Source organism: Nilaparvata lugens, chromosome 4, assembly GCF_014356525.2.
Source record: "Nilaparvata lugens isolate BPH chromosome 4, ASM1435652v1, whole genome shotgun sequence".
NCBI classification, from domain to species: Eukaryota; Metazoa; Arthropoda; class Insecta; order Hemiptera; family Delphacidae; genus Nilaparvata; species Nilaparvata lugens.
The window spans coordinates 62,720,451-62,741,116 of record NC_052507.1 but is presented as its reverse complement, the minus strand read 5'-3'; the positions used below and the strand labels follow the sequence as shown (position 1 = coordinate 62,741,116).

At 37.6% G+C, this 20,666-nt stretch overlaps 1 protein-coding gene across 4 annotated transcripts in view; it reads right to left on the bottom strand.

The window, feature by feature from the left end:
• LOC111045182 (exportin-7) overlaps positions 1-20,302 on the bottom strand; it is a 75,217-nt gene extending 54,915 nt beyond the window's left edge. For 2 of the 4 annotated variants that reach the window (XM_039426138.1, XM_039426139.1), the window contains exons 1-8: positions 19,926-20,176; positions 15,503-15,743; positions 11,059-11,225; positions 9,776-10,061; positions 6,900-7,039; positions 5,786-5,905; positions 2,614-2,760; positions 310-482 (exon numbers count right to left, since the gene is read on the bottom strand). In XM_039426138.1, the coding sequence (XP_039282072.1) occupies positions 310-482; positions 2,614-2,760; positions 5,786-5,905; positions 6,900-7,039; positions 9,776-10,061; positions 11,059-11,225; positions 15,503-15,743; positions 19,926-20,009 (1,358 nt within the window). In that variant the 5' untranslated portion in view covers positions 20,010-20,176. Of the gene's footprint in view, positions 1-309; positions 483-2,613; positions 2,761-5,785; positions 5,906-6,899; positions 7,040-9,775; positions 10,062-11,058; positions 11,226-15,502; positions 15,744-19,925 lie in introns of all 4 variants that reach the window. The other 2 variants (XM_039426140.1, XM_039426141.1) reach the window with 2 other exon arrangements.
• Positions 20,303-20,666: the final 364 nt, after the last annotated feature.

Genomic DNA, 20,666 nt, shown 5'->3' with positions numbered 1-20,666 from the left:
CAAGTGATTACACAGATGTGTGGAGAAGCCAGTCTATTGCTGTATTTCCATAAGGTCTATAGTTTCAATCAGGTACTTGTGGATGAGAATACTGCGTGAGGTCTACTGTTCACAGAGTTACTAGTAAGTGCGCGCCAAAAGCTTGAGCCAACGATTTTGAAATGGCGTTCGATGGGAACATTTTCCACTAGTCACGTGATAGAACAATTTACGATTGGAACTGGAACAATTTACTGTACACAGAACGTAGACAATGTTTATCAAACACTGCCATTATAACGTGGACCTCACTGGTGGTAGATAACTGACCTGACAACGACGGCAACACACTCGAGTCGTGATGTGATATAGGCGTTGGTGACTTCGGGCGTGTAGGTCTCCAGCAGGTGCGGCTCGGTGGCCTTAATGTAGGGCACAGATGCCACCATCCGCTGCCACAAACTCAGCAGGTAGTGCACACTGTTCGGTGCGAACTGCCACATCTAAAACAGAAAATTGAAAAAATAAAATGATCCAAAACAAATTACACAAAAACAAAATATACTTTATTGAACGCAGCTAGGACTTCAATTCAACGCCGTCAACCAATCCCCTCGATAGTGGTTTTAAAAGGAGCTCGGCTGACGGGGAGCTTGGCTGTCGGGGAGCTTGGTTGGCGCGTTCCCGGTTTTCTATATCTCTATCTAGACCTTATGTCTTAGACATAGTATTAGACCTAGAAACCTATAGAAATGCAGATCACTCTGTGTGTGGACACACCCTGAAAGGTCCAATTCCTGAACCTAGCTCCGCAGTGCAGGCTGGATGCTTGTCTGACTCGGACTAGGCGCTGAGACAGCAAATAATAGCAGCGTTGGTGGGAATGCGAGCGGCTGCAGTAACATCTTCCACCCAGCAATGGTCGGCGTAGTTCCGCCTAGCGGACAGACGAAAGATCAATCCAGTCGGTTATTTGATCCCTCCAGCCAGGCTCAGCCAAGCAGCCGAGACAATAGAACAATGGAGTGACGGTCTTATTCGCGTTCATCAGCAGTTTTCTTTCTCACAATTATTTTTATTTTTGTGTTGCCTATAAACTCCAGTTACCAGTAAAAAGTTTCCAGAAACTTGGTGTACTACCATATTAATGAATTTTCATGATGGTTTTTAATTATTTAAAAACATTGTTGACATTCTGAGCCTTCAGGCTAAACTTGGGGTCGCTGAGAACGGATCTGCAATCTGAATTCAAGAACAGAAACTTTAATACACTATACCAATGTAGACCCTTTATCAAGTTTTGTTGTTTCAAAATCTGAATCTTTAATTTTTCTCGAACCAAGTAGATGTTAAACATGCGACTTAGGCATTGTATCTAGGAGGTACAATCATGGAGAAACGATAGCATAAGTAGATATCCCATGGTATAGGGCGTTTATGTCGCAACTTTTACTGTTATCCCAAGCCGATAGTTCACGTAGTTCTTTCCTATGCAGCTGTGTGACGCTGTTAGTCTCTCGAATTGTGCCGTTCATACACTATCACCCCAACAAAACAGTAAAAATTGACAATAATCGACAGTAATCGGCTTGAGATAACAGTAAAAGTTGCGACATAAATTCCCTATACCATGGGATATCTACTTACGCTATTGTTTCTCTATGGTACAATCCAGCTACCTTCGATAGCAAACAACTTGGATTTTAATTAGGTACATTGCAATCCAGCTATACAGCGGATGTACAGTGGATACAGTGAACCCTAAACCTAGCGCCGCAGTGCAGGATGGGTTCTCACAGCTTGGCGTTGTTGTCATTTGAAATGGGTGTCTGGCTTGGAAGTGTTTCGGCCGCATTGCAGGATGACTGTTAACGGTTGCCGAAAGATCAACAGCTGGGTTTTTTCGTTATTTTTCGTGATAAAGAAATTCTGATTGCAGATTCGTTCTCAGCGACCCCAAGTTTAGCCTGAAGGCTCAGAATGTCAACAATGTTTTTAAATAATTAAAAATCATCATGAAAAGTCATTAATATGGTAGTACACCACGTTTCTGGAAACTTTTTACTGGTGACTGGACTTATTATAGATTATATGTAACACAAAACTCAAAATAATCGTGAGAAAGAAAACTGCTGATGAACGCGAATAGGACCGCCAATCCATTGTTCTATTGTCTCGGCTGCTTGGCTGAGCCTGGCTGGAGGGATCGCTCCAGGTCTGTCAGCTAGGCGGAACTACGCTGACCATTGCTGGGTGGAAGATGTTATTACTGCGGCCACTCGCATTCCCACCAACGCTGCTATTATTTGCTGTCTCAGCGCCTAGTCAGAGTCAGACAAGCATCCAGCCTGCACTGCGGAGCTAGCATAAAGGTGCGGTCACCCATAGAGACTATGGACTATGTAGAAATACCGGTAGAATTCCCTCTGGAACGATCCAGATAGCTGAGCCAGATATCAATTTTCCCTAAGCATCCTTACTCACTCCCAGGGCCATCTATATCTAAGTTGAAATTTGGCCGCACCAACAAACTGTATCCACGTAGTTCGCTCCTCAGCATCTCTTTCTGTCGCTCCAAGTCTCTCCATGTCTTCCTAAACTATTTACAAATGAGATATAATACTTTGCACCAACCTGTAGGCTCTCAACAGTGAACTTGGCAATGAGCTGAATAGCCTGTGGATAGTCCTCCACCATCACCAGCTCTCCAAGCTGGTAGTTTGATTTCAGTCGAGCCAGTAGACGGCAAAATTCGTGGTAGTTGCTCGGGTCACTCAAGCCCTGGAAATCAACAAACAAAACAATTATCTACAGAACTTTAATAGTTTCAATATTATCCTAGTATTTGATAAGAATGTTTTGATGAACTATTTCCATGATTATGGTTTATTTAAATTCATAGGAAGAAAAGATTTATTTTTTTCAACTCTGAAACGTTCCCTCGATTTTCCTAAAGGTACGTCCACACATTTCGAACGGACCCTCGACCCTCGAACAGCGCAGCGAACCGTACATCGCGCCGTGCAGCGAACCGTAAGCAACATCAAGTTCACCCGATGGTCGCCCAAAGAGCATTTCAAGGGGAATTCAATGCCATATATAAATCATTGCTTGGGGATGAACATGATTTTTTTAACTACTTAAAAATGTCCATCAGAAGTTTTAATGAGTTATCTGCAAAATTACAAGACAACATGTAACGTCAAAATCTATTTTGTGCTTCTGTAAAGACTTTGGAAAGACTTGCAGTCACTTTAAGCTCCAGACCAAATAAATGTACCGTAGGTAATAATAATAATAGTACAAGTTAGTAAACCCAGTTGTTACAATCAGCTTCACTATCCCTATCATTATAATTTGTTGATTTTATAGAAATAAGCAGTTCAGTTTTAGAACCAAAACGAACCACATTACTTAACTGGTGCCGAAACCCGGGATAATTTTTCTAATAAGAAAGTTAGAAATAATTGAAGAAATGTATAGAAAATTTCTGATTTCAAATATGACATCTTTATTAATTGAATTCATTCATTATGTTATGCAATTTAATATCAGCTGATTGTCGGGCAGAGGTGTCAGCACAGTGGTTATGGTGCGATCGGGCTACTCATCAGTACAGCTCTGAAAGCTTCTATTTGCTTCAATAGCGCTTCAGTCAACCGATGGAACCAAGGCCTATAAATACAGGTCATGACACTCATGTTCCTTATGGAGCGGCCATTTTATGGGGTCATTATGGCGGTACATTTGAAAATCCAATCCAATTCAATTTGCTCGTAACAAAATTATGCATTTTAAAAACAATATTCTAGTTCAGATAATATGTCAATTCAGGTTTTCAATTTTTTATTAATGAAATTTTAATAATAAATGCTTCAATTATTCATTTATTTATTATTAAAAATTGCTCTTATTCTTGTAACTCAAGGATTATGATTCAAAGGCATTGGGACAAGACAGAAATATGCGAGGACAATTTAAAAAAGAGTTTCAAGTTCCCGATCAATTAAATGTAAAAATCAACAATTCAGTTCCTAGTTGGAATCTAAATATTATTATTCTGTCGGAACAATTTATTTTACAATTCAAAGTCAAGCAATATCCCTTGAACAATATTACAAAATAACACATCATGTTGTTTAATCTATAATGATAGCAGCTGATAAATTTGAAAATTGGTGAACTAGAACCCCATAAGATGGCGATTTTGCAATGCATCACGGGACTGTGTCATGACCTGTATTTAATTTATAGACCTTGGATGGGACCAAGGTCTATAAATAAATATAGGTCATGACACAATCCCGTGATGCATTGCAAAATCGCCATTTTGTGGGATTCCAGTTCACCAATTTTCAAATTTATTTTTAGCTGTTATTATTATAGATTGAACAATATGATGTGTTATTTTGTTATATTGTTCAAGGAATATTGCTTGGCTTTGAAAAGCTCGACCGATGGTCTTCGTATGCAGTGTAAGGCTCAACTCACACTTACACGACTCAGGTCGAGAAGAGACTCGACTCTATAGTGAGGTCCACGTTATAATGGCAGTGGATGAAGATGGAAGAATAGCGATGCCGTTTCTCTACATTGATTAATTATATTTCTATACCGTCAAAAACATAATTGGTATCGTTGTGGACCTAGAAAAGGATAGTACCACCGGCTTTGTCGGAAGATAGACAAGGAAAGCAAAACCAAAGTTGATCAAAAACTGTCATTATAACGTGGACCTCACTAAAGTCGAGAGCATGTATTTTAAAATGGTGACAGTCGTGGAGGACTAGAATCGACTGGTCTGAGTGTCACCATTTGAAAACATATGCTCTCGACTAGAGTCGATTCTCTTCTCGCCCTGAGTCGCGTAAGTGTGAGTTGAGCCTAAAACGCATGCTACTGACCGTGCGCATGCGTACGGTCAGTCCTGCTCTGTACGGATACATGGAATCTCCATGGAAAAGACAAGCTGTTGAGTAACAGCTGACCTGCAAGAGCACACAAACTACTGGCCTACTGCAACCTTCGTCCGAAGGGACTGAAACTAACGATCATGTTCTCGTTTTTCAGTCGTATTGTACGCAATGTACGATGTCTATCGTACGTTAAATTAATGTGAAGCCTTAAGGTTCGAACCCACTAGAACGTATCATACCATGACCGTGCCCGTACCGACACATGCAAAAAAATATTCTTTGCATCATTTGATATGTAATACACCCATTAGACCGTTCCGTCACCGGCCAAGCACGGACCGTGCCATGCACGTCCAGGTCAACATTTGTCGGCCAGTATATTTTGTCTGTGACGGAACGCTCCTTGCATGGCACGTGACGCCTGCAAACCCCGTTGTAACCGCGTATGCACCGCGTTGGTAACCAGTTCACCGCTACATTCTCTTGCTAACTGAAGCGTTCCCAACAACTTCTGACCGGGCATCATACGCGTATCATACGCGTACCATACGCGTACCATACGCGTAATGTACTGGCATAGAACGCTGTTGATCCGTTGTAGTGGGCATAGTTGTTATTTTACGTGCCTGGCATGGTCTGACACGGTCCGTGTATGGTACGTTCTAGTGGGTTCGAACCTTTAGTTTCTAGAATATTATATAGATTTCTCAAAAACATTCTGTTTTCTCAATTTTTTCGGCAAGCATAAAATTCCAGAAGATTATATGCCTATAGATTTCTCAAAAACATTCTGTTTCTCAATATTTTTCCCCAGGAAATTAAATTTCCTACTGAGTGATTCTTCAATTGAATGAGATCATTAGCCCTGCATGAAATTCAATTAGTTTTACCTGTGGATTTTGTAGAATATGCTTGACGCCATTGACCAGTTGAGTGAGGAACTTGGCTCTTTCAGTGTTGCCAAATAGTGAACGTCTTACAGATGCGATTTGCACCAAACATGATAAGGCCTAGAACAACAAAATTTAACACATTTAATTATATTATTTACATCGATTTAATAAGAAAGGAAAATAGTCTGTTGCTAAATATTCCATAGGTACTATACGAATAGACTTCTGAGCAAATAAATTACTTCTTCAATGCTGTTTTCAATCACGAACTGCTTCTTATTAAATCACTTTTTGCTGTTAGAAAAAACGACTAGCAGTCAGATATTTTACAATAAATGAATTAATCACTCACTGTGACAACGAGATCTTTCGGCAGGTCCGCCATCTTCTTGGTTGTGCTCATAGACAAGTAGAAGGATAGGATGGCAATTTTTAGTGTGCTGTTGGTGTCTATTTGTGTCTATTGGGTTTGTTGTGGCTGAGGAGATAATCAAAGAGTATGTGGGATTTGAAGTTGGTTTGTTCGTTTAATATACATTGTCTATTGCTTTTAAATTGGGTGTATACTTCAAATTATTCTATTGTGTCTAATTCTGGTCCTTTGTTTTTTTATGTGTATGATTTGTAGATCAGTATTTATGTTTGTGTGTTTGTGATTTTCTTGAATTAGGTGGTCGGCAAATGCAGATTCTGTTTTTGTTTTTAGTCCCTGGATATGTTCCTTGTATCTGTTTTTGTTTTTAGTCCCTGGATATGTTCCTTGTATCTGCATTTGCCGACCACCTAATTCAAGAAAATCACAAACACACAAACATAAATACTGATCTACAAATCATACACATAAAAAACAAAGGACCAGAATTAGACACAATAGAATAATTTGAAGTATACACCCAATTTAAAAGCAATAGACAATGTATATTAAACGAACAAACCAACTTCAAATCCCACATACTCTTTGATTACCTTCTCAACCACATCAAACCCAATAGACACCAATAACAACACACTAAAAATTGCCATCCTATCCTTCTACTTATTCTTTGACGTATCCTTATGGTTTGTGTAATCACATAATGGACTATTATTGAGTGAATAAATGGTGACTGACCAGCGGTGACAGAGTGTTGGGTAGCGAATGGTAGAGGTCGAAGAAGAGCTTGAGCGTGGTGTAGTCGAGGAAGGCAGGTCGCCACGAGGTGGGGATCTGAACGGTGCACAGGTCGTCAGATGACTCGTCAGTCGCGCGTCCTACAAACAGTCATGACAACATTATTCGATACATCAAACAAAAACCATCGATGGTGGAAAAACATAGAAGCATCGAACAGAGAACATCGATGATGAGAAAACATCGATGTATCGAACTGAGACCATCGATAATTTATAAACATTGATCCATCGAGCAGAGACCATCGATACTATCGATATCGATAGTAAAACCATCGATGCATCGAGCAGAGACAATCGATAGTTTAAAAACATCGATGCATCGAGCAGACACAATCGATGGTACAAATACATCAATACATCGGATACATCTTAGTTTAAGGGCCGGTTTCCGAGCTCGGGATTTAGCTGAAGTTGCATTTTTGTTTGTGCGTAAACTTCCGCAGTCGACGACGACAAGCATTGTTGACATTCATATTGTACAAATTTCAAGTGTGCTAAAACAGCTGATCAAATAACTTTTCATTATTTGTGTTTATTATCGAAGAATCAAACATTTCTAATAATATAAACATATTGCCATTTAAAAGTATAAACTCAACATCCCACATTTAAACATAATTGAACATAATCTTTTAGGTTATGTAGACAAATTTAAATCCACCCAATCTGAGATCCTCACCCTGTCGTGGTCAACGACGGCATTAACGCACAAACGAAACCCCAGCTTAAGAGAGCTTCATGCTAATGACCCGCAAGCATAGCCACCTCTAATACAAGGCCCCGGCCTACGATATTGCAGCAGTGTAGGCCTAGAATCTAATACATGATTGGTGAAAAAGATTTCGAAAAATACCAGCTGATCTTTATCACCAATCATGTATTAGATTCTAGGCCTACACTGCGACGTTGCAATATCGTAGGCCGGGGCCATGTATTTATTTATTTATTTATTAGATAGAGCGAACAATACAATAGTCGGAAAAGAAAAAACAGGCTATTGCCCAAAACTTCTTCAATTCTCCTGATTTTGTCACAAATCGTCCAAATATTATGTAGGTTATGTTTACTTCAATTTCAACACCAATAAAACAAAGAATTTCAAATTTAGATAAATTGATAATGAAACTTCCGTTAAAACAAAAACCAAACTTCAAATATTCACAAAATATAGAATAAAATCACTTAAATTTTGAGCTTGAAAATATCACTTTCACCATAGCTACAACAGCTGTTGTATTAGAGGTGGCTATGCCCGCAAGAGTATAAAGTTGTGATGATAAAGTTGACATGAAGCTGCCGCGCCAGTAAAACAAAAATATTTGTTCTGCTGGAACTGTCAGCTGCTGGCGCTTCCTTGGCTTACTGGCTTCTCCAGTTACTGGCATGAGCCGTTTACACAGTGCCAGTCGTTGGCATCCAGTGACTGGCTAACTGGCAAGCCGACTGGCACTGTGTAAGGGTGAGTTTCACTAAATTCACGTCTCGCTTCGCTTAGTAATCTCCAGTTAACACTAACTGATGACTTAAACGAAAGATTAAGAAATTTGATTTCACCAACGAAAACTAATGTTACGTTACGAAACGACAGATTAGAGTGGATCAGGGTGGCAGTGAGCCGCCATGACACTTGTTTTACGTTGTAAGCATGTAAAACCTAACCTAGAAAATCCAACTAGATCCCGAAACCACAAGTATTGTTTACCAAATTGAGTGAAGATTAGCCTACAAATTTTAGTAATCAATAATAATTATAGTTCAGTTTTTTTTTAGTTGTATGATTTATTAAATTCAATTTAGGCTGTAGGGTTTTAATAATTGTTCTATAGATTGTTTTTTTTGTAAGTAAGTAAAATGTCAAATTTTACAATATGTCTTCTAGCCATTCTATCAATGTTGTGTTGCCTAAAGCTATAAAAGAAGAAGGGACCCAACATTCAAATAACGCATCTCGTCAATCTTATTGAAAAATAAGTCGATTACGTCAAAATTATTGAAATCATCAACCCTTCCTCTTATCCATCTAGGTCGGCGATCAACATAATCATCATCACTGTCTCTCTCGAATGCCAATTCGTATACTCTTCTTCTACGAGATATTTATCTCGGGCCACTCCCGTGTTTCGGATGGACACGTTAAGCCGTCGGTCCTGGCTGCCTAAAAAGCAGTCGTTGGGTCATGTCAGAGGCCCTGAAATTGATCAGCTGCGACCTGAAAACTCTGACACCAGACCTGAGCCAGCCAGGTCACTCGATATTATTATTATCATTTATTCTTCTAGCATTATGTCTTTCCGTGTTGAAACAACAAATTCATCTAATAAAAATAATCGTACAAACCGCGAATAAATAATTAAACATAACCTTAACAAACTCCTTTCAACATGACAGTAAACAGAACGCCACTTTTTTTCTTAACGACAGATTACAGATGTTAACTAACCAAATTTGGCCAGTTAACTCTATAACGGCTCATTATAGTGAGGCCCACGTTATAATGGCAGTTAAAGATAGAAGAATAGCGATGCCGATTCTCTACATTAATTAATTATATTTCTACACTGTCAGAAACATAATTGGCGTCGTTTTGGACCTATAAAACGATAGTACCACCGGCTTTGTCGAATGATAGACAAGGATAGCAAAACCAAAGTTGATGACATACTGTCATTATAACGTGGACCTCACTATAGCTCTAACGGCGTGTGGTGAAATCTGATTTTGTCAGTTAATGGCTAATTGGAGTTCGAGCTTCCTCTAACGACACACGTTTATTTCCTGGTGAGATCCGGCCTAATAGTATCACTACTAACTTACCTATAAAGTCGAAAGTGAGACAATTATGCGCCAACCGCAACAGCTGCGTCATGAGACCGTGCTGCGCCTGGTGGCTGAAGTTCAAACTGTCGCAGTTCTCGCTGGCGTTGGTGAGCAGAGTGCACGAGATGCGGAATATCTCGAACAGCTGCGTGTCGCGGAACGAGGAGGCGATCTTCGTGTGCTTGTTGAGCGAACGGTTCGCGTCCGCCTCGGAGATCTGGTTCATTTCGCATGTCAACTGTGACAGAAGCTGCACGCCGATCATGCAGTGTTCCACTGAGCCCTGGAACCAACCATACAAATCCAATGTTTATGCACAGAAAATGATGACAATTTATTTTATCCTGAAGCTCTCACATGAAACGTCACGGTATCTGAACGCCGATCATGCAGTGCTCCACTGAGCCCTGCGCCCAACAACACGAAAACATCATTCAATGATTTATTTCAGCCAAAATATACATTAAGTACATTAGGCTAAGTCATATTACTACAATAACAAATATTATTAACTTAATTTATTATCACAGATGCACTAGACTTTGAAAATATAAACAATAAACGCCATAATTCATTCAAAAAACTTATAACTTTTAATCCTTAGATATGAAGTGAGTAGCCTAAAAATGTAATGTGGTTAACTTGAGATTGAAATAATTACTGTACAGATGAGCTGGCAATCATCGAATTGAGGTTGGCCTCCCTGAAGCCATTAATAGAATAGAAGGGGGTGGAAATCAACCATGACTTCAACCTTCTATTGAAAGTCTTTATTATTTGTCAATGGAACAAAATTTATCACAATATCATGACACATTTCAAAAGTTTTATGGTATTTTTTTGGAAATTCAGCTTTCAGGTTACGTTACCTACCTTTCATTTTTACTCGCTATTATCTACGATTTACTATTTCAAGTTCCAAAACTATATTGGGAATATAGAAAAAACATGAAAGACATTATATCGAAGTCAATAATCACAAAATATATACTTTAATAAGTAAAAGCAAGCGATTTTACTTATAATCCCATATAAGCTCCATTGTAAAATTCAAATATTTGGAATCTTCATGGCGGCGGCGGGGAAAAAAATTCTGTGGGTAATATAGTTACTGTAATCTATATGAGTCTTCCACGTCAACTTACTGTCCAGGCAAAACCCCAACAGTTTCACAGTATCTGTGGTGAAATTCTGGGGATTGAGACTAAAGACTAGCTCCTGAGTCTTATCATTATTGAGGCCACTCTATTTGCACTGAAAATACGTAATAGGTAATTTACCTGTAGAAATTTGGAGACATCAGCCACAACATTACGAAATATATATTCATCCTTATCACAGTCGAACCATCCTAACTTCGAAATTCGTGCGAATAGTGTAACAAGAGCTTGTATTACAAAGTTTGGTAGTTTCGGCCGGGTCGCCAAATAGTTCAAAACGTAATTACCTGCAAATGAAAAAGAGTTTAATTGATGGTTGTTTTGTGTAGAAATAAATTATCAACTACTGTAATTTTATATGTATTACATTCAATCTATCTACTATACTCTTCAATGTTTGTTTCCATTACGAACTGCTTGTTAATAATCACTTTTTAACTACTAAATTACGAAAAGCTAATAGCTTTTATTTGTAAATAACTGACTGCTCTGTCGTAATTTAGTTGTTAAAAAGTGACTACTATATTGTACAATACATATCCACCACCATTGATCACACATTTGCAAAGTATTTCTGTTTAAGAAAGTTCAAGTTAATCAAGAGTCTGAGGGGAGATAACCCACAGTTACCTTGACCATAGAGAAAAAATAGCATAAGTAGATATCCCATGGTATAGGGCGTTTATGTCGCAAATTTCAATGTTAACTCAAGCCAATACTCCACGTAGTTCTTTCCCGTGAAGCTGTGTGACGCTGGTAGTCTCTCATATTGTTCGTTCGTTCATACACTCTCACCCCAACAAAACAGTAAAAATCGTTAATAATAGGCATGAGTTAACTGTTAAGGTCCGTACAGACCTATACGCGCCGCGATCAGCAATTCACTTTTAATCAGCTGATTATATCTGTATTTTTACAGAAACGGTAAGATACAGATATAAAATGCTTTGGCATCAGCTGATTAAAAGTGAATTGCTCATGTTCGCGGCACGTAAATCTGTACGCACCTTAAGGCTCAACTCACACTTAGGTTAGTCAGGTCGAGAAGAGACTCGACTCTAGTCGAGAGCATGTGTTTCCAAATGGTGACACTCAGACCAGTCAACTGTCTCTGCGACAGTCACCATTTGAAAACACATGCTCTCGACTAGAGTCGAGTCTCTTCTCGACCTGAGTCGCGTAAGTGTGAGTTAAGCCTTACAGTTAACTCATGCCTATTATTGTCGATTTTTACTGTTTTGTTGGGGTGAGAGTGTATGACCGGCACAATATGAGAGACTACGAGCGTCACATAGCTTCACGGGAAAGAACTACGTGGATTATCGTCTTGAGTTAACATTGAAATTTGCGACATAAACGCTCTATACACCATGGGATATCTACCTACGCTATTGTTTCTCAAGTAACTGGAATAGTATAGATTGATAGACTGGATAGTATGGTAATTAAATGAATTAACAATAAGGTTTGACATTAATAACAATAGAGTTAGACATTTGCTGAAGTTTGAAAAACCAGAGTACAATATGCCTTGACACAGTCTGTCTGGTCTTCCAAGCCAACGACGAAGAATTCAAGTATAAATCAATATTAGGGTATGATTTTATATTCAATATTAGGGGATGCACGTAGGTGCAATTTCACGAACACTTGCTGGTGGCTTTCAGTGTGAGCAGCTACAGGCAAGTCACAACGCGTTTCTAAGGCTATTTCCAGATTTTGCTGCTCATCTGCGCGCTTGGTCATGCATGATTCGACGTGCACTTGCACATACGTGCATCCAATGTGACCATACCCTACATCATAGAGTTATAGAGCATCCGGTAACTCGCATTTCTCATAATATTAAATAAAAAGACTACGAAATTGTCTAAAACCACACATTTATAGATAGTTGGAAATACCAGTTTCGGTTGTTACACCATTGTCTTTCTCTGATAAATTGAATAATACATTTCATAATTATTGAGTATTAATATTCTGGTAGTTCATTATATTTCTTCATAGCCTACAAGCGATTTAGTAACAGTGCGGAGCTGGAAAAGGATCAAGCTATCTGCTTTGTCTAATGACAGACAAGGATAGCAAACCCATATTAATCAGTTCCTTCAAGGAATGGAAGATCTTTAGTTACATCTATTAGTTGAAGCTCCTTTATTCTTATCAAAAATGATAAATTATATATGATGTTTCAAAAAGAATGGCACAATTTTAAAGAGTTATATTTATTTGATAATTGATTAGCAAAATATTTCATCTTAATTATGTAAATTATTATTATTATTATTATTGTCATTTGTTACGTGAAGCTACAAATTTGAGCAGAGCTCAAGTGGCATGTAACATGTCATGAACATTTTTCTAGCAAAGTGTATGCATCTGTATAAACTCAAAGTATGAAGGCACCACAACATTCCTCCATTGTATAGGGACACGCTTCCACAAGTACATTAGTAATTGAAGACAAGAAAAGCCTATGACTACCACATGACCGTATTCTTTCAGGTAGACAATTGAAGAGCTTCAGTCCCGAATAATATGGTCCTTTTTCCAAAAGTGTCAGTCTGTGAGCGGGGTACTGATATACAGCTGAACTCTTTGCTCTTGTGCTATAGCCATGACAAACTACATTTCCTTCAAATCTCTCTGAATTTCTGAAGACAAAATTTAGAGTCTCAAGGAAGTGCAATGCTGGGACCGTGAGAAACCTGTATTTTCTAAAAATGGGCCTACATGAATTGGATGGCCGCAAGCCCTCCAAAACACGAACAGCTTTCTTTATGAGATTATTAAAAAATATAATTTATTGCTTAATAAAATAAAATTGATTATTTTAAACGAGAATGAACAGTGAATATTAAATCAATAAACCTATAAATAAAAATATGAATCTGTAGCATTAGTAGCCGAAACATGTAGTGTCAAAATAATTCAAAAGGGTGCTCAGATTCATTTATTTTTATTTATATTAAAAGTAGCCATAAAGAAAAATCTGGTGTGGTGCACTCACACAACTTTCCTTGACATTATGAAAGTTTATCACCTGACGCTACTGTTCACGCGCATCATCTCGCATCAGTCTACTATTCAAAGATCTGAGCCAGCTGGTGACAGGACAATAACGCTGGATACACACGAGATCTGCTATCTCTTCATAGTGAATGATTCAATAGAATCAACAGTTGCCAACAGTTTGCAATTGAATAATCACATTTTCTCAAATTTCAAGCTTATTTTCAATTTTAGGTGAAAATGTTACTGGACATTAATTATAGAGATTTTAATGCTCAATCTTTTCCACTCGAAGTTTTTCGTTTTTAAAATTATATCTGAGACCTGATAATTGAAAATATAAAATTAAACTTTGCATAGATGGGGCGAAGCTCCTGAAATTTTTACAGATATGGGACTTGTGGCAGTTGATATAGCTTATCAATGACTATTTTAGGTATAAATTTGATCAAAATCGTTGGAGCCATTTTCGAGAAAATCGCCAAAAACCCTGTTTTTGACAACATTCTCCCCATTTTAGCCGCCATCTTGAATTGCATTTGATCGAAATTGTTCGTGTCTGATCCTTATAGTGTAAGTACCTCAAGTTCCAAATTTCAAGTAATTCCGTTAATTAAGAGATGCACACTTTTTTTGGACTCAGGTGACCTTGAAACGTATAGAAATTCAGAAATTGGGGTACCTTGGTTTTTTTCGGAAAGCAATACTTTCCTTACCTATGGTAATAGGGCAAGGAAAGTAAAAAGGATTTCTATTATTTTTAAAAGAAATTGGAATAGAATAACTACCAAATAACTTAATTTCTGTTGATTTGAAAATCAGATTGGTGTATCACAGCTTTTTAAATTAGCCGCCATTTCAGATTTGTATAAAAATAAAAATCTGTTCTCAGTTATGAAAGGAAACTTTTGAATCAAATTATGAAAAAATACATTTTCTTGATTAATTTGACATTAAATTGATTATTTTATAAAGGTAATGATAATTATTATTAGATCAAATTTAATGGGATGAATTGAGTAACAGCTGTGTACACTCAGTGGCAAAATGGAGAGACTTGGCAACGTTTTTCTGCTATCTTTCTTCACTACCATTATAACGTGGACCTCACTATAGCTGGTCTGCTTTCAACTTCTAGAATGAACCTTTCTGTATCAAATTGTTCAATCAATCAATAAACATGTATCTGTTCTGTTCTGTAGTTTTCTGCTCGTAAGCAGGTCCTTCTATATGGCAGCAGCCCTCCACTCTCTTCTATTCTCTGCCAGTCGCTTCGTTGCATAGTAGCTCATCCCCTCCTTGATGCCGTCCAACATTTTGTATCTTCTTCTCCCTCTTCCTCTTCTTCCCTGAATGGTCCCCTCCATGGCATCCACCAACAAGCATTGCCGTCTCATCCAATGTCCCAGCCATCTCCTCTATTGACTAGACAGTGAGGTTCAGCAACGTTGTTCTCCTATCATTCTACACTGCCATTATAACATGGGACCTCACTATAGCTACTGAGCTATTTCCAAGTTCAAAATTCTGACACATTTTCGAGATTACATACGTATGTCGACGCGCTGCTGCAAACTGAGGCCCTGTGCCTGCCTTGACACGAGTTTGGTGAGTGTAGTTGCGGCGAGCAGCTGCGCATAGCACGAGTCACCTCGGTCCAGCAGCAGTTGGCACTTGGAGAGTGTGTCGGGCGCATTCTGGAAGCCAACCAGCGCCTTCTCGGCCTCCACACGGTGTGACGGATCGGTCGACTCGTACAGCTCTTTGCACAGAAGTTCCAGCTGGCGTACCTCCTAACAAAAAACGACAACAAATATAATTTTGATTGCCACAACAGTTAAACATGTAGGAATATTGCTATCATAACCTCATTTAATCCCGGTTTCCACTAGTAGAGTTAGTGATCGAGTAACTGGCATACTAACTCTACTCTACTTACTTGGTCAAGTAACTACTTTCACTACAATTGAGAATGGTAGCATAGAGAAACAATAGTGTAAGTAGATATCCCATGGTATAGGGCGTTTATGTCGCAACTTTTACTGTTATCTCAAGCCGATTACTGTCGACTATTGTCGATTTTTACTGTTTTGACCGGGTAAGAGTGTATGAACGCCACAATATGAGAGACTACCAGCGTCACACAGTTTAACGGGAAAGAACTACGTGGACTATTGGCTTGAGATAACAGTAAAAGTTGCGACATAAACGCCCTATACCATGGGATATCTACTTATTCTATTGTAACTCTATGATAGTAGGTAAAGTGTGTTCTCTAGCGAACAGAACTAGCCTTAAAATGTCAATAGTTTTTAAGAAATTAAGACTTAAACACTTTGATAAATTAATACTTTTGATCATTAAAAATTTGTATTACTACTTTGCTCAATATCATCACATAATCTTGTTAATTTTATTTGCCAAAAACAAAATCCAAAAATTTTTTTTGGCAAAATTTCATTGTACTACTGTATATTTCTAAAATTTTGTACTTTTGTTAACTTTATTACTGGTATTATTTTGTGATTGTAGATATTTCTGTAAAATTATTTGGAAAATAAATTTAAATTTCAATTTTCAATAAATAACAATAATCCTAAAACTTGATAGCCTACATCACGACTCTACTCTACAAGCTCAAGACTGTTTTCATTAGTACAGTAGCGGTAGAGTAGAGTGAGAAGCGGTGGTGAGGGAAGGCAAGTGGTAGAGTACTGTACTATCCCACGGTGCTATCCCCCCCCCTACTCTACTAAAAACTAGTACTCTACCATGAGCGTTTTCATTGGTAGAGTTCACAAGATAGTTAGTACTTGCCCAGGGAACTCTACCACTAGCTCTACTAGTGGAAAACAGGCTTTAGACTGGCTCATTAACTAATTAAATTCAGGACACAACTAGTTTTGGATTAATTCTGTTATTTCTCTCCCAATTGTTGTTTTGATTTTGTGAATGTGCAATTTGAATATGCGCAGCTTGAATTAAATAAATAAATAGAATACATTAACTGATGCCAATTCAAAGCTGACTATTATCCCCAATATCTCAGAAAGTCAAAGTGCAAATTTTTAGTAAGAAATCTTGAAGAACCCAATACATAACCTATAAACTTGACTGTTGATAGGAAATGACATTGGGTAATACAAGTCAGAACATCCAAAAGGATCTATCTGCCGATAAAAGCTATAAGAATGAATAAATTAAAAATCCCCAACATAACCTTCCGGTTATGTCAAATTAGTATTTTATACAGTTTAGTAGGTTGAAGTATTTTTTTGAAAAATGTTTGTTCAATATTCTTGATGATTTGTTTGGTTTTGTTTTTGAAATAAAGACGCTTATAATTATTAAATGAATAAATAAAATCCCCAATATGCAATAGTGTGTAGCCTGATAAAGGCCTAGGATTTATTTCTGAGCCCTGGTCTCCCAACACCCACCACTGAAATGTTTGTGGTGGGGGTAAGGAACTCGGCAGTAGTCTTCAGGTATCCAAGACCTATGGTTCAAAAGCAGTGCTCATGGTGTCGATTTTGAAAATTCTTTATTCATGGGCATGTACAAATACATTTGAAAAGTGTTAAGGTTAAGGCCCTTTGCACACTGGGCCACCATGGAAGCGCCACCAATAAAATTTTATAACATTGCACACTAGAGCCACCACCACGCAGCCACCGATTGACTCATCACTCCAGTTCACTAGTTAACTCATGATCAGTTGAAGAATGGAAGTGGAAGAAGCACGACCATGACTATTGGCATATTATGTTGAATAATATAATGAATAATGCTCAAGAAAAGTGGTTACATAACTTGACAAATTCATTTTGTTCATTTTCTGAGAGGTTATATTTTTCAATGAAAAGATTTACCAGCTCCCTCCAAGAATTTTTCTTCACATCCGGGCTTGCATATAATTTTGAAGACATGTCCCATATAGCTGGTCTGCTTTCAACTTCAAGAATTAACATTTCTGTATCAAATTGTTCACTATTCATTACGTCGACTTCAACAGGCAACTGTACTGAACTTGAATTGAAACTGAACTGGAGATGATTTTCTGGTGACTCTAGTGTGCAATGACAGATAATACTCAATGGTATGACGTGGTGGCGACACAAAATCGGCGGCTCGAGCCACCACATTCCTGGAAGCTCGGCTGGTGGCTCTAGTGTGCAGTGACAGATAAGAGACTATGCTACCACGTGGTGGCGCTTCCGTGGAAGCGCTTCAATGGTGGACCAGTGTGCAATTGGCCTAAAGCTAGGCTAGTATATACAAAAAAAAGACTAAAAAAGAAAAATATCAAACATATGGTTGTTAAGGTTCAATTCTTAACAATCTATGTTAAGGTGTACTTCCTTAGAGGCGTCTTGAGACGCGCGGCTATAAGCTGGCGTGTCGAGACGCGTGGTTAGAGCCGTCACGGCTAGAGCATTAAATTCATTAGAGTCGATGATTCATTAGATATGAATCGTAAAAGCAATATAGTTGACAATTTTGATTCATCTGTTCATAAAATCCATACAACATCAGAATCCAATGAGTTATTTAATTAAATAAATTTATAGGTTATGTCCTCTAGCCTTGTCGGCTGTAACAACGCGTCTCAAGCTGCCTGCTTATAGCCGCGCGCATCTCGACAAGCCTGCTTAAAGCTGCGCAGCGGCGACACGCATCTAAGGAATTCAACCTCAAGTCTGCATAAAAAGAGATAGATAGAGAGAGAATGAGTGAGTGAGAGAGAATGTGTGAGTATGGAAAAGATATCCCTACTAAAGCATGAAAAAGATATCTCTACAATATCATTAATACTACATGCTTACTCTCACCGTTTGAAAAGGTAGGGGTCACTTTGTTTTCCAGACCTCTAGTAAGCTTCCTAAGCTATTTAATATCCCATCACACATAAAAATGGAAGAGAGAGTAGGAAGAACTTATGATTGAATATTATACAATATAACTAACCTGCACTTTATTAACTTGCTTAAACGATACTGTATTTATTTAATAAAGTTGGTTGGGTATTTTTCAAGGTTAACAAAATTTAATGTGTATACTAGCTATTAAATGGAAAACTATAGTTTGCTAGGTAATCTTTCTCCTACTATCCTACTCAGCACACCCCACATAAAGCCTGTTACTTTTTATTTATCTTTCATATTTGATATGCTGAATAGGTCGGTAAACTTGAAACGCATTATAGATTACAACTTAAGTAGGCTACTACATAAGTAATAAGGTAATTGAGAACTTAGTAAGCTAAATTGTACTGAATTGCGGGTTGCACACGATTTTACACTTATATGTAAGGCTTGAATGCCAAGGGCTTAGTAAATAGGTATTCCAAACAGAGTTTTGATGAGAGATGCAATTCTTAAACCTATACCTAACTACCAGAATAACTTATAAGAAAGGTCCTAAAGTTGAGAAGGTAACAAAACCTTTGATAGTCAACCAATAATCATTGCTTTCCTTGCAGACTAAAACTTCTAATTTTTAAACTACATGTAATAAGGATAATTTAAAAGAATAATACAGTAACTATTGTGTAAGTTTATTAACGTGTAATGATATTTGTGGTAATTTTGAGAAATAAATAAACCAGTAACGGAGACTTGAAAATATTTAGCCTAACCTTCCTAAAGTAACCTAATCAAATCAACATTATTTTTATGGTTGAAAAATGACAATAACATAATGAACAACATGCAAACAAATTATTCAAAGTGGCTAAGACAGCTTCTCAGATATTCTCATGACAATACAAGGAAATTCAATTTGATTTTAGAAGCTACTGAATAATGGGACTGTGTTTATGGTAAGTTCAACCCCCGGCCTTGATTATTTTCTTCACAACAAAAATGCAAGACGCAAGAGTCTTGTTGAAGATAATCTTAAAAGAATGACAGTGACATAATATATAGATGTAAGAATGGAAATTATTGTCAAGTTTTCAATAAATAGTTACCAACATTTTGGGAAGATTGAGTGTGCAAATTCTGAAACAATTCCGGCAAGATTTGTTGTTCGTTTATTCGCTGCAGTGAAACCTCCATCAAGATAATGAATTGACCAAGAATGGACGGCGGAATCAATTGAGAGTTGAGTCAAAAGTTTGAATCAATCACCAGAATATTGGAAAATATAAAAAGCAAACAGTTCGTTTCTTGAAATAGCGTTTTTATCACATTGTTTACGGACTCACCTGTTCCTCCGCCATTTTGCTGCTTTCCATGCATCAGCGTTGTAAACGCCAGTGCTGCTGTCTGCAAACACAGGCTCTTGTCTGCTAAACTGCGAAGGGATGATTGACCGATTTCCGGCGCAATTTTTTACAATTATTATTGCCGGGAAATGCAAACTATCTTGTAAATTTTGCGTACAAAAACTCCAAATTCCTCTTTATAATCTACTTATAAAGATCAAAATATTGTAAGCCTCATTTAGGAAAAATATAATAATTCTGTAAGATTTACAAATTAATTTATTAGCTAACCGGTTCCTCACAAGTGAAATTAAAATTTATAGGTACTTTGTTCTCAATGAGCTTGGTATTATTTTTTGCTTTATTTTATTCAATATCAGTATGTTAGCAGTCAGGATAAATAAATCATTAGGTATTGAGGCTGTTTAATATTGTAATATCAATCTTATAAAAGATTTTCAATTAACAGCATTAATGTATCCTATTCATAATCCTAAAGATACACGGT